The sequence below is a fragment of the Mirounga angustirostris genome, unplaced genomic scaffold (assembly GCF_029215605.1).
Source record: "Mirounga angustirostris isolate CCGP_5_RB_7025 unplaced genomic scaffold, mMirAng1.0.hap1 SCAF_1, whole genome shotgun sequence".
Lineage (NCBI taxonomy): Eukaryota > Metazoa > Chordata > Mammalia > Carnivora > Phocidae > Mirounga > Mirounga angustirostris.
Genome location: NW_026991709.1, coordinates 196,922,594 through 196,935,253, shown reverse-complemented (window position 1 = coordinate 196,935,253; position 12,660 = coordinate 196,922,594). Strand labels below are relative to the sequence as shown.

Genomic DNA, 12,660 nt, shown 5'->3' with positions numbered 1-12,660 from the left:
CCCCTTCCTCCTAATATTTATAAAGTGCTCAGAACAGAGCCAAGTACGTTGAAAGTGCAATACTTATATGCGTGTGTTTGTTTAAAGAGTTATCAAAGGAACACTAATTGTAGGTTGTGAGCCTGCGCTGCACAGGAGGGAGGTAAAAAGGGCGATGATGCGGGAGCTCGCTGGGAAGCTGGAAGTGTTTCTGACTTGCTGGGGGTGTGGGTCATGGCGGGGTGTGCAGCTGTCAAAACTCATTGAGCTGGACTCTTGAGACGTGTGCATTTTACTGTACGTGAAGTGTACCTCAACCAACAACACACACACACACACACACACACACACACACACACACACATATATATGTAAAGAAGAGTTGAAGGGAGAATGAGGGATCCTTGAGGTCCTCTTCAGTCAGGGTGGTCAGGGAGGGCTTCTGAGAGGAGGTGATACTGGGGGGACTCCTGGAAGAGGAGAAGGCTCTGGCTATGGAGAAGGCAGATGAGGAAACTGAGGCTTAGGAGGTTTGGGGCCACACTCAGGGCCACACTCAGGGATCAAGAGTGACAGCCCAGGAGGTTTCTTGGCAGCTGGGCCTGGGCTCTGGCCCCTGTGATCTCCCCTGCAGGGAGGCCAGTGGGGACATTTACTGTGTTTTCTGGGGGCAGCCCTCTCCCCACCCCTGTGCTTGTTCTTAGGGTCTTGGCACTCAGAAAAGGACAATTTTAATCCATGTGGGAAATGGGTTCCTAAATATGGACTAAGTCGGGTGGGGGGCATTTGGAGGTTCCAGCTCAGGGCAGCTCCACCTGCTTCTCCACCTCAGCAAAGACAGGGCACAGGCCCAGGCCATAAGGCCTTTGGGGCCCTCCTTGGCCATACACTCCCCTCCTCCTCTCCCTCCCACACCTTCCTTCTAGCACCATGTCCACCCTCCCACCCTTTGTTTGTTCAGGAGCCCAGTGTTTTCTGTCGGCCCTAGCCAGGAACCTGCAGGCCAACCTGCCCTGATTTGCCCTAAAGCTGCCTTCAGCCTGGTGGGAGGTATAGAGGCAAAAACCCTAGAGGGGAGGTGCTGGGAGGTCTTTCCAGAGGAGGGGACATCTGAACTGAGCCCAGAAGCTTCCTCAAAAAGAGGGCGTTGACCCAATGGAGAAGGAGAAGGGCAAGAGTGTACGTGGAATAGGCAGAGTGAGGGCTGTTCGGGTCAGCAAGTACATCATTCTGACAAGAATGGGAAGGGCTGGGGGCAAGGGATAGCAGGCAATGAGAGCAAGACAAGCCTGAAGGCCAGGGGAGGAGGTAGCCATTATTTGGAGGAATGGGAGTGGGGATTTAAAGAGTGGGGACAAGGATAGGTGGGGCTTGGGACCCCACTGGGAGGTTTCCAGCTGTGTACTTGGGAGTTTTTGAGAGGAGAGAGAGGACTCGGGTGTAGGGGTGAGATGCCAGGAGCAGGGCGGAGTGAGGAGGGGATCCAGGAGCCAGCCTGGAGAGTCAGGCCAGACTGGGGAGGAGATGGCAGGGGGGCAGGGAGAAGTGTAGGGAGGCCATGCAGAAAAGGGTGCAGAAGAGACAGAGCAGGGAGGGAGGATGGTGCATCTTGGGTCCTGTGGCTAAAGACTGGGGGACCCCTGGCTAGAGCCACAGTGGGGGTGAGCTGGTGTCGTGAGTGGGGGTGACTGAGCCCCTGCCCCCAGCACCGTGAGCAAGAAGCTGGTGCTCAGGAGCTGTGTGGTCACGGAGCTGAGGACGTTCTGGGAGGCAAGGGCAGCATGAGCAAGGGACTCATGGTTTCCAGGCTGGGAGTCTGTCCACAGCAGCCTCTATGCACACCCCCATCCTGGACTGCTTAATGGAGCAGGGACCCCCCAAACTGGTGGAGGGACTTGCCCGGCTTCTTTCACCCCCAGGCTAGGGTCAAGGTGAGCAGCTCCAGAGATGGAGGAACAGCCACGGGGCAGCAGATGCGAGAACCTGCTGACTTCCTCCGTGCCTCAGTCTGCCTCTGCCTAGAGAGCTTGGTCCCAGAGTCTGCCCCACACAGTGCCCTGGCAGAGGGGAAACCATCCTGCAGACGAGGAGACCAAGGCCAGGAATGGCCCAGGGTCCTGTGGGGGCTGAGCAAGATGAAGCTGCTCTGAGCCCCAGGCTTGAGTTCTGACCCTGGTCCTCAACCCTGATCAACTAGAAAACAAATGGGGCGGGGTCTCAGGTGAGCAGCGCTGTGGGAGGATGGCCTGTCCTGCTGTCCGCATTCTGGACCACCTCACCCTGCCTGCTGACTTTTCCTCCCCTACACCTCCTCCTCTGAGCAGGACCTCCGGGGCCTTGCTCGTTTCTGGTGATTGGCCTTCTGGTTGGCGGCCATAGCCTAGGGCTGAGTTAACCTGAGCAGGGATCCTGATGCCCGCGCACCCACTGCGTGCCTTGCCGTGATGCATCCTGTGGGGATGGCTCCGTTATGACTCCATTTTACGGAGTTGTGGGCTGTGGCTTGGAGCTGTGAATGTTCACCTGAGGTCATACTGAGTCACTGGAGGAATTCAGCCCCAAACCCAGGCCTCACCCAACCAGGCTGTCACTCCTGCCCCCAGACTCTACCTCTGGGTCTACAACTCTTATGCCATCCCATTGGAAAAATGCAGTTCCAGGGATGTGTGGCCCCTGGCCTGGGGTCTCACATCTGATGTGTGATTTGTCTACAAAGCCCGCGCAACTGCCACTTGACTTGCAGCCCCCAAGAAGGGAGGCAGGGCTTCTGTAAGCAGCCTCTGAGCCTTTCCAATTGTCAGCCACCTCCCGGGGCTTTCTTGTGGTCATTGGACCACAAGTCAGAGAGACCTGGATTTGAATCCTCATTCTGCCCTCCATAGGCTGGGCAAGCCTGGGCAGGTCACAGGCCTCTCTGAGCTTACATATTCTTGTCTGCCACATGAGGGCGGTGACACTAGTGGGGGGCTGCTGGGGAAGTGGGCTGTGTGCCTCATGCTGTCTGTGCCTACCTGCCCTCAGCTCCTGTATGACAGCCCCAAGGCCCGGCAGGAGGTGGACCACCACTGGCAGACCTCGGGGGGCCCTCACATTGTGCGCATCCTGGACGTGTATGAGAACATGCACCATGGCAAGCGCTGTCTCCTCATCGTCATGGAGTGGTATGCTGGCCCACCCTGCGTCGGGGCCTCATCGGTACTCCTGTGGCCCCCAGGCTCCCACCCTTCTTCTAGGGGCCCTCTCTGCTCTCAAGATAGCAGCTGCGGGAGGCACCCCAGCCCCTGAGGAGTAATGGAGGGCAGTTGCAGGCCTTGCCCATGGAGCTGTGCAGCTGGCCACAAGGCCGTTCCGTCTGTGTGGGAAGGGAACTCCAGGGGCTCCAGTGTGGCCTCCGTGGGTGTGCTGTCACTCTGTGAGGAGGGGCTGGAAGAGGGGTCAGAGAAGGCAGCCGAGCCCTGAGCGTGTGATGCTGGGCAAGGCCCTGCTCCTCTCTATGCCTCAGTCTCCCCCGCTGAACAAGAGAGGGTGGGACAGGGGTGCCTGGGTGGCTCAGTCGTTAAGCGTCTGCCTTCGGCTCAGGTCATGACCCCAGGGTCCTGGGATCGAGCCCCGAATCGGGCTCCCTGCTCAGCGGGAAGCCTGCTTCTCCCTCTCCCTCTGCCCCTGCTTGTGTTCCCCTCTCTCACTGTGTCTCTCTCTGTCAAATAAATAAATAAAATCTTTAAAAAAAAAAAAAAAAAGAGGGCGCCTGGGTGGCTCAGTCGGTTAAGTGACTGCCTTCGGCTCAGGTCATGACCCTGGAGTCCCGGGATCGAGTCCCGCATCGGGCTCCCTGCTCGGCGGGGAGTCTGCTTCTCCCTCTGACCCTCTCCCCTCTCATGTGCTCTCTCTCTCTCCCATTCTGTCTCAAATAAATAAATAAAATCTTTAAAAAAAAAAAAAAAAGAGAGAGGATGGGACAGAGTGTCCATGCCCCAAGGAGTTCTATGAATTCATAACACCTTGTCAGAGATGGACTGTCCATGGCCTTGGGATGGAGGCTTCAAAGCCTCCTACCTTGGGCGGAGCAGGCACACACTGTCACCTCCACCTTCTCCTTCCTACCTGGGTTTGGGCTCCCGTGGTCCCAGGAGACCACGGGGTAATCCAGGAGCCAGCGGCCTCTTCTACCTTGGGCTTCTCCCAACAGCACTGTGGCTCAGCCCTAGCCTTCCTCAGATGCTGGGTCTCGTGTCTGGACCTTGAGCTCCTCCCCATCCACCTTTAAGCAGCCCTCATCCTATAGGTTAGCAGCCCTTGAGTCAGATTTGAGGTTCAGATCCTGGCTCTACCACCAACTAACTATGATTTTGGGTAGCTCTTAACCTCTCTGAATTTCTGTAACTGCCACATAAGACGTGGAGGAAGATGTTAACGTGCTATTCGCCCTGTACCTGACTCCGTTCTCAGGGCTCCACGCGTACTGCTTACTCAGTTTGCACAGTCCACTCTGTGACGCTGGTGCTCTAAATCCCATTTTACGAAGGGGGAAGCTGAGGCGCAGAGAGGTAAAGGGACCAGGCCAGGGTCACATAGCGCTGTAGGTGTTCAGAAAACAGTGGTGATGATGATGACAATTGACATCTCCTCCCTTATTTGAGGGAGCTGAGACTTGGATGAGGGTTGGGCTGCCCAAGGCTCAGCCAGGTGGGGGCAGCCCCGTGGGAATACAAGCCCCCCCCCCCCCCCACCGATGATCTGAGGACCTGAGCCTACCCTAGTTCTAAGAGTCCAGATCAACCCACCCAAGCTGATGGCCTCCTATGCACCAGGTTCTGCAGGGCACAGGGAGGCTGCCCGTAACCATTTCCCAGGGGCAGGGTGGCCGGGCCTAAGCTCTGGGCCCATGATTCCTCTGGGCCCATGATTCAGGCCAGGAGCAGGCTGACACCTGATTCAGGGGGCCCTGCTTCTAGTCACTTTCTCTTCTAGCATGGAAGGTGGTGAGCTCTTCAGCCGGATTCAGGAGCGTGGCGACCAGGCTTTCACCGAGAGAGGTAGGTGTGTGCAGCAGGACCAGAGGGGGCATTTGGACTGAGACGGGCCGCACAGAGTTGCTGTGTGATGCTGGGCAAGGCCCTGCTCCTCTTTATGCCTCAGTCTCCCCCACTGAACAAGAGAGGATGGGACAGAGTGTCCATACCCCAAGGAGTTCTATGAGTTCATAACACCTTGTCAGAGATGGACTGTCCATGGCCTTGGGATGGAGGCTTCAAAGCCTCTTGGTACCAACCAACACTTGAGCTGGGAAGAGGTGGCCCAGGCCTGAGGAAAGAGGTCCAGGTGGGCTGTGACATCCCCAGAGGAAATTAGGATGACTGGGGTGGGGGTATAGGATGGGTCCTGGGTAGCAGGACTGCTCTCACCATCTTGTGCTGTTCCAGGGGGGATGATTGGGTGGAAGCCCCAGGCTGCCCGACCTTGGCCTGGCATCACTGGCCCTTCCTCTGTCTGTGTCTGCAGAAGCTGCAGAGATCATGCGGGATATCGGCACTGCCATCCAGTTCCTGCACAGCCAGAACATCGCCCACCGAGATGTCAAGGTGAGGCTCAAGGTTAGGGGACCAGAGAAGGGAGTACACAATCCCCAGCGGCTCCCAGCACCCACTAGATGGAGGCAAGTTTCCTTGATTGGCATTCAAGGCCTCTGTCCCCTAGCCCAGACTGCTCTTCTCAGCCACTTCTCCCATGGTTCCAGCATACTCATCCTGCCCTAGCCAGGTGGGTCTCCTTGTTTCTTTCAAACACTGTGTAATCCCAATAGGCTTTAGAACAACTGAGTGCCTACCTCAAGTCAGTAGGCCCTGACAAGCATCTTGTTTAATCCTCACATAACCCTGTGGGATCATTGCCATTACCCATTCTACAGATGAGGAAAACAAGTCTCAGAGAGATTGTGTCTTGCCTAAGCCTGCGCAGATGCCACACCGGTATTCATTCATTCATTCTTTCAGTGAGGATTTTTTTAATTTTAAAGATTTATTTATTTATTTGAGAGAGAGAGAGGGTGAGGGGGTGGGCGGAGGGAGACAATCCTTCAAGCAGACTCCCGGCTGAGCACGGATCCATCCCAGGAGCCTGAAATCATGGCCTGAGCTGAAATCAAGAGTCAAAGGCTCAACCGACTGAGCCACCTAGGCGCCCCCAATGCCAGCATTTTCAGGGAAAGAAGCCGTTAGCTGGGAGGCAAGGAGGAACGAGCAGAGGTAGTCCCAGTTCCTGGGCCTGCTTGCCCTTTCAGTGGATGGGCTTCAGACATGTTCTGGAGGCTCAGCTCTCCAAATGTCCTGTGTAGGGAGGGCTGGGTCCTAGAGGTCATCAGGACCAGATGGGAAAAACGCGACCCGTGTGAGGCACCCCACGTGCATACGCACGTACGTGCCAGCCACCATAGAGCAGAATCTGCGAGTCCTGAGCCCGCTGCCCCAGGCCTGGAGCGTTACCCTGAGGCCTGTTTCGTCCTGAGACTGGGCCGAGAGTTGCTGAGGGCCCAGCTGTGGCATCAGGTTCCTCCTCTGGCTGAGTACCACCAGCCCGTTTATCCCTTGATTCTGGGTACACGTGGAGCCATGACAAACTCACCTTCTGAACCCTTGCTTTATTTTGGCCCTGCCTTCCTTTTTTTTCCCAAGGAGAGAACAGTCTTCTGTAGACGTGACTCCCTTGTATAGACTAAATGTGCTTTCCTGTTTTCACCCCAGTCCAAGGTCGGATAATCTCAAATAGAACCAGAGAAAAGGCTTTCACTGGCCCCAAACTGGAACTCCATCCAACACCCTGTCCTTCTACCCCAGCTCTGCTTGAGGGTCCCCCCTTTCCTCCATGGCCCTAGGTCCTATCCATTCATTAAAAACCAGCTTCAGGGCTGCCTCCTCCATGCAGACCTCCTCACTGCCCTCTCCTCTTAGGCCTCTCTGTGCTTTGCAACCAGGAAGAACGGCTTCTGTGCAGCGCCTGGGGCCTGAGGGGCAGGGGCCTTCTCCCCGAGTGGCCTCAGGTGGGCTGCCCTGCTGCCTTGTTCTGGGTTGGGTACTGGACAAGTGCTTGGCAACATGAGCTGCCTACCTTGCCTGGAACCCTCATTTTGGTATTTCATGACAGCATCACCAACTCAGGCTCTGAAGTTCCTACTCCTGGGCTCTCTGTGGTACTTAGCTCTTCTCAGCTTTGGCTGAACACCTGCCTCTGTTTCCCTTCTGCGAAAGGAGGCATCACCTCCCAGCCACCTTGGTCTTCTCCATATTTGACCTACATTGTTGGTGACCAAGGCCCAGGTCTTTTTAATGAGATGGAGCTGGTTCCTCCTGAATTGATTGGGCTGAAGGAAGTCTGCCTGAAGATCATCTTGGGAACTCTTCCCCCACCTGGTGCCTAACTTCAGACCAATGCTTTATCTTCCTGGCCCAGCCTGAAAACCTGCTCTACACGTCCAAGGAGAAAGATGCAGTACTCAAGCTCACCGACTTTGGCTTTGCCAAGGAGACCACCCAAAATGCCCTGCAGACACCCTGTTACACTCCCTATTACGTGGGTGAGTCCTTGGGACGTGGTTTGTACGTCCCTACCCCCACTGGACCCTGTTGCTGTGTGGGGCAGGCAGCCCGTGGGTTGCAGAAGCCAAAGGGTTAAAGCCCAGTAAGGAGGGAGGGAGGGATTCTGTTTTCGTGGAGGCGGTGATGTGGGGGGCCGGAGGCTGCAAAAATATTCTCCCAAACTTCAGCTTCTGCTTTTGAAAATAGATCCAGGAAAATTCTGGCTGTGGCCTGTGAGCTGAATGACATCACAGCAGCTCTAAATATATACGTGATAAAAGGCTGCCATCAGCTTGGGACAGAGCCCAACCGCGGTTGTTTTTCTCCAGTTTTTATCTTTCTGGGATTCATATTCAGAAAGTAGGCAGGACTTTCCTATTACATTAGAAGGATACAGGGCACCAGCCCCTTGTCTCCAGGGCGAGGGTCCCTTAGGCCAGGGCAGGGATAGGACTTGGGGGTGTCACATACCCATGCTTCCTTCCTTGGAGAAGCTCCTTGCTCCCTTATGAGCAGGTAGCCCAGATCTGGAAAAGCCCCTGCTGAAGGTGCTCCTTATCCGAGAGGCGTGATGACTCGCATTACAGAGGGTCTTTCCCCTCAGGGGAGACCTTCCAGGAGAGCTGCTTAAGGAGTGGGGAGCCCCCAAGACAGCCGAAATGGTATCCTGTTTACCAGGACGTGTTTTGCAGTATTTTGGCTCAGAAATCTTCTGGCCTACCCATCTCATTGCACAGGTGGGAAGAGCAAGGCCCCATGGGATGGTAGCCAAGCTGAAAGCAGAAACCAGAGCCCTGCCCTGGCCCCTCCTTGCCCGTGGGCTAGGATGTGCATTCAGGGGGACAAGGGACACGGGGCTGCTGGGGGGAGGAGGCCCTCTTGCCTATGGCAGGACCCCACCAAATCCCAGACTGGCCTTCCTCCCTTTCCTCCCTCACCAAAGGCCGATAGTGGCCCAAAGAAGCTAGGAGGCTATCATTCCTTACAGCCCAGCCTAAAAGTGGGTTTATTTTTTCTGGGAGCTGTTTTTCCTCCCCCAACTTCACACACATGCTGCCTTCCCAGAAGGTGCCAGACACCAGTCTGCTTTGCCCCGCCCCCCAACCCAGGTACCTGCTCCCCACCTTGCTCAGGCTTCAGGCTCCTGTCTGGGCTCCAAGACCCTTGGGGCTGAGAGCCCTCCTGTGCCCTCTGCCCTGGTAGCTCCTGAGGTCTTGGGTCCAGAGAAGTACGACAAATCGTGTGACATGTGGTCCCTGGGCGTCATCATGTACATCCTGTGAGTACCACGGCCTCTGCCTCCTACACCACCGCCCCCTGCTACCCTCAGTACCGCTTCTGCCTCCTCTCCCCCAACCCTTGGTGAGGGGCTTGAGTGGGTCATTCTTCATGCAGGCTGGGGACACCCCTCTTTCAGGGTGCCTGAAGGTCTCTCCTTGCCAAGGGCAGATGGCATTCCTAGGACGAGCCCAGAGTCCAGAGGGCTGGTCTTCTTGCCCAGGTGGCTACCTTGGTGGCTGCCTGTCTTCCCAGTCAGGGATTCGGGGAGGAGAATGGGTCCACCCTGGTGCTGCCCTCACACCTGTGCCGAATGACCTCCACTCTCTCCCAGCCTGTGTGGCTTCCCGCCCTTCTACTCCAACACGGGCCAGGCCATCTCCCCAGGGATGAAGAGGCGGATCCGCCTAGGCCAGTATGGCTTCCCCAATCCTGAGTGGTCGGAGGTTTCTGAAGATGGTGAGTGAACCTCTCTGCCCCAGCTTGCTCTGCTGGACCCCATTAGCCTTCATTCTGGGACCTACCACGTTGGTGTCAAAGCAACCTGTGTTCAAATCCTGGGTGTGTGACATCCCACGTCCCATCTCCCAGCTAGGGAACCTAGGCAAGTCACCCAAACTTTCCTTTTTTTTTTTTTAAAGATTTCATTTATGTATTTGACAGAGAGAGACACAGCGAGAGAGGGAACACAAGCAGGGGGAGTGGGAGAGGGAGAAGCAGGCCTCCTGCCGAGCAGGGAGCCCGATGCAGGGCTTGATCCCAGGACCCTGGGATCATGACCCGAGCTGAAGGCAGACGCCCAACGACTGAGCCACCCAGGCGCCCCAAGTCACCCAAACTTTCTGAACCTCAGTTTCTATATCTGCTAAATGGGCTCAAAACTTGCCTCCTCAAAACATCCTCTAACTCCTACCCCTTCTTAGTATTTCCCTTTTGGGGACCACAGACAAATTTGCCCTGTACCCATTCTCCATGGCTGCTTAACGTGTTACCCCCAAACACGTGAATTGTTAGCTCACTGTTTCTGTGGGTTAGGAATTCGGGAGCCCATGCAGAACTGGGGCGACTGGCTCTGAGGAACTCTGCAGCCTCCCCACTCCCCTGTCTTCCCCAGCCAAGCAGCTGATCCGCCTCCTACTGAAGACAGACCCCACAGAGAGGCTGACCATCACACAGTTCATGAACCATCCCTGGATCAATGTGAGTGCCTCCTTGTCCTGTGGCGGGCAGGGTGGCAAGCTGGAGGGGGGGCTGTGGGCAGGAGGGTGGTGGCTCCGGAGGCCCTGGTGCAGGCCACAGATACGCAGCAGGACCCCGCCGAGAGCCTGACTTTGCCCCTGCTCCAGTCCGGCTCCTTCACCTCCCTGAGCCTTGCTTCCCATATCTGAGACCAGGAGAGAGGGTGGGGCTGGGGAGCCTGGGCCGTCTCCGGTGCCTGTTCTAATCCAAGGGTTTGGGGCTCCTTCCAGCAATCAATGGTGGTGCCACAGACCCCACTCCACACGGCCCGCGTGCTGCAGGAGGATAGAGACCACTGGGATGAGGTCAAGGTGGGTGGACGCTGTTGCTGTCTCAGTCTCCCAGGATTTTGGGAAAAGGGACTCCAGGGTGGTGGCCACCAAGAGCCTGGGTCATCATCCCCTCCCCTGGGGTGAGAGCCCGGGGTGTCACAGACTGCACCAGGGGTCCAGCTGGGGCACCCAGAGCACTGGGCCACACTACTGCATTCAGGGTGGTGCTCCTGGCTCACTGGGACTCGGGGCCGGGGGCTCAGTGAAGGAAGGGGCTTTGGCCATAACCCCCCTTACAATCTACATCTGGGAGGGTGGTCAGCCTGGTTTCAGCATAGGGGACAGCAGCTCAGAGCCCCAGGGCACCCCAGGCCCAATCTTCAGGCTTTAGTGCCCTGAGTGCCCCACAAGTTGGTGTCCCCTGCAGACCTGTGGTTCTTAGCAGGTGACATTGGTCCAGGTCCCTGACCTACTTCCCCTAGGTGTGGTCACAGGGAGTCACTATACTTTCTGTGCCTTGGTGGATAAGCTCAGTGTCCACCACAGAGCACTACAGTGTGGATTAGGGGACACAAGGGGATGGCCCAGTGCTAGGCGCGCAGTGGGCGCTCAGGCAGCAGAACTTTTGCCGCCCTCGTTGACATTAGTAAGGGGCTGGAGGCAGGAGGGTGATGGCTCTTGAGGCCAGTCCGTCCTGACCTCCACGGACATCTGTCACCAGGAGGAGATGACCAGTGCCCTGGCAACCATGCGTGTGGACTACGACCAGGTGCAGATCAAGGACCTGAAGACCTCTAACAACCGACTGCTCAACAAGCGGAGAAAGAAGCAGGCAGGCGGTTCCTCAGCCTCCCAGGGCTGCAACAACCAGTAGCCCGCCGGGCCTTGGATGAGGGCCTTGGATGGGCCGGGCCTCTCAGCCTGGGGACAGACAGGAGCGTGCTGACGCCCCGGGTCACTGTTTTTAACAAAAGGATCATTTTGTTGTGTTTTAATTTGTCACTTAGAACTTCAGGATGGGGGACCGTGACTCCAAACTTCCTTAGAGAGGGAGCCCTGGAGTTAGGGAGCCACCTGCCCCAGCTGCAGCGCCTTTGGCCAGAGCAGCCTGAGTGAGACGTAGCTCTGTTGGGCACGCTGGGGCATGGCTTTAGACTTCTAGGCCACCGGCAGTTGTGGCGGGCTTCCCTCCTCCCTTGGAGACACCCCCCTGTAGGGTGGACAGATGGGCCTGGCCCTGGGAAAGGCATCTGGCCATGGGTTGCCATGGTGACCAGGGACTGGCTTGCTGTCTGTGAATGCTGAGTGAGAGAGCAAGGGAGGGAGAAGGGGCAATGGGGGTCTGCCTCTGCGTCCGTGGGGCGGCTGGTCTCCTTCACGCTGCTCCACCCTCTCAGGCTCCCTCCCTTTGGTCTCCTGAGGCCCACGGTCAGTTTGCCTGCCTCGCTGGGTGGTCCAGCCCTATCTTGCTGCAACCCCATCCCACAGGGCCCCTGGAGCGCCCTCCCCGCAGAGTCCCTGGGCCTAATGATGCTGTTACTACCCCTTACCCAAAGAGTGGCCTCTCATCTCAGGGGAGGGTGGGAGGTATTTTTAACCCTTTTCTACTTTGGAAAATGTCACTGTGACACAAGCCAGTACAGTTCTCTTGCCCCTACCCACTCACCGGTTCCCAGGCCGGAAAGCTTCTCTGTAATGGTTCATCCTCCACCTTGTCCTGGTTGATGGCAGGGGCTGCCTCCTCGTGGACTTTTGTGAGAGTGGATGGCTGGGGGCAGGACCCAGTGGCTCCCCATTAATCAGGGGTCTCTTTCTACACTCTGGGTCAGACTCCAGGCAGTGGAGGGCTACTGAGTGATGCTTAGAAGGTCTGGTTCTGAGTCCCAGCCTGAGTCGGAACAGAGAGGATCCCTTCCTTGCTGGTCTAAGCTTACCCAGTCCCACGGCTGCCCCAGGTAGCCTCAGGGTTCTCAGTGCCTGATATGGGCCCGACAAGTGCCTGACACCCAGCCTGGTCCCTGACCTCTCTCTCGCTGGCTGGGAAACCCTAGCCCACATCAGATAGGAAAACACTGCTGGGTTTTACATGTAGATAGTAATAAACACCATTTTGGCGTTTCCTCCTGGTTCCTGGGTGTCTCTGTCTACACGAGTGGACAAAAGTGGCCCAAGGGCAGCTGCTCACACCTACTAGTGATCCCCCCCCTTAGGCCTAGTAAGCATGCGGGCTGGCTCCAGGGTCACTGTGGCCTTGCCGGGCGTGGACAGGTCAGACAGAGAGGCAGACGCATGGCAGCTTCCTCATGCCACTAGCTATGGGG

The 12,660-nt window shown here is 56.8% G+C and overlaps 1 protein-coding gene across 1 annotated transcript in view; it reads left to right on the top strand.

Annotated features, from left to right (window-relative positions):
• MAPKAPK3 (MAPK activated protein kinase 3) overlaps nt 1-12,459 on the top strand; it is a 28,316-nt gene extending 15,857 nt beyond the window's left edge. The window contains exons 3-11 of the mRNA XM_045862272.3: nt 3,001-3,140; nt 4,951-5,015; nt 5,482-5,561; nt 7,426-7,549; nt 8,754-8,829; nt 9,163-9,287; nt 9,943-10,028; nt 10,298-10,378; nt 11,061-12,459. Of these exons, the coding sequence (XP_045718228.1) occupies nt 3,001-3,140; nt 4,951-5,015; nt 5,482-5,561; nt 7,426-7,549; nt 8,754-8,829; nt 9,163-9,287; nt 9,943-10,028; nt 10,298-10,378; nt 11,061-11,213 (930 nt within the window). The 3' untranslated portion in view covers nt 11,214-12,459. The remainder of the gene's footprint in view (nt 1-3,000; nt 3,141-4,950; nt 5,016-5,481; nt 5,562-7,425; nt 7,550-8,753; nt 8,830-9,162; nt 9,288-9,942; nt 10,029-10,297; nt 10,379-11,060) is intronic.
• The last annotated feature ends 201 nt before the right edge of the window (nt 12,460-12,660 follow it).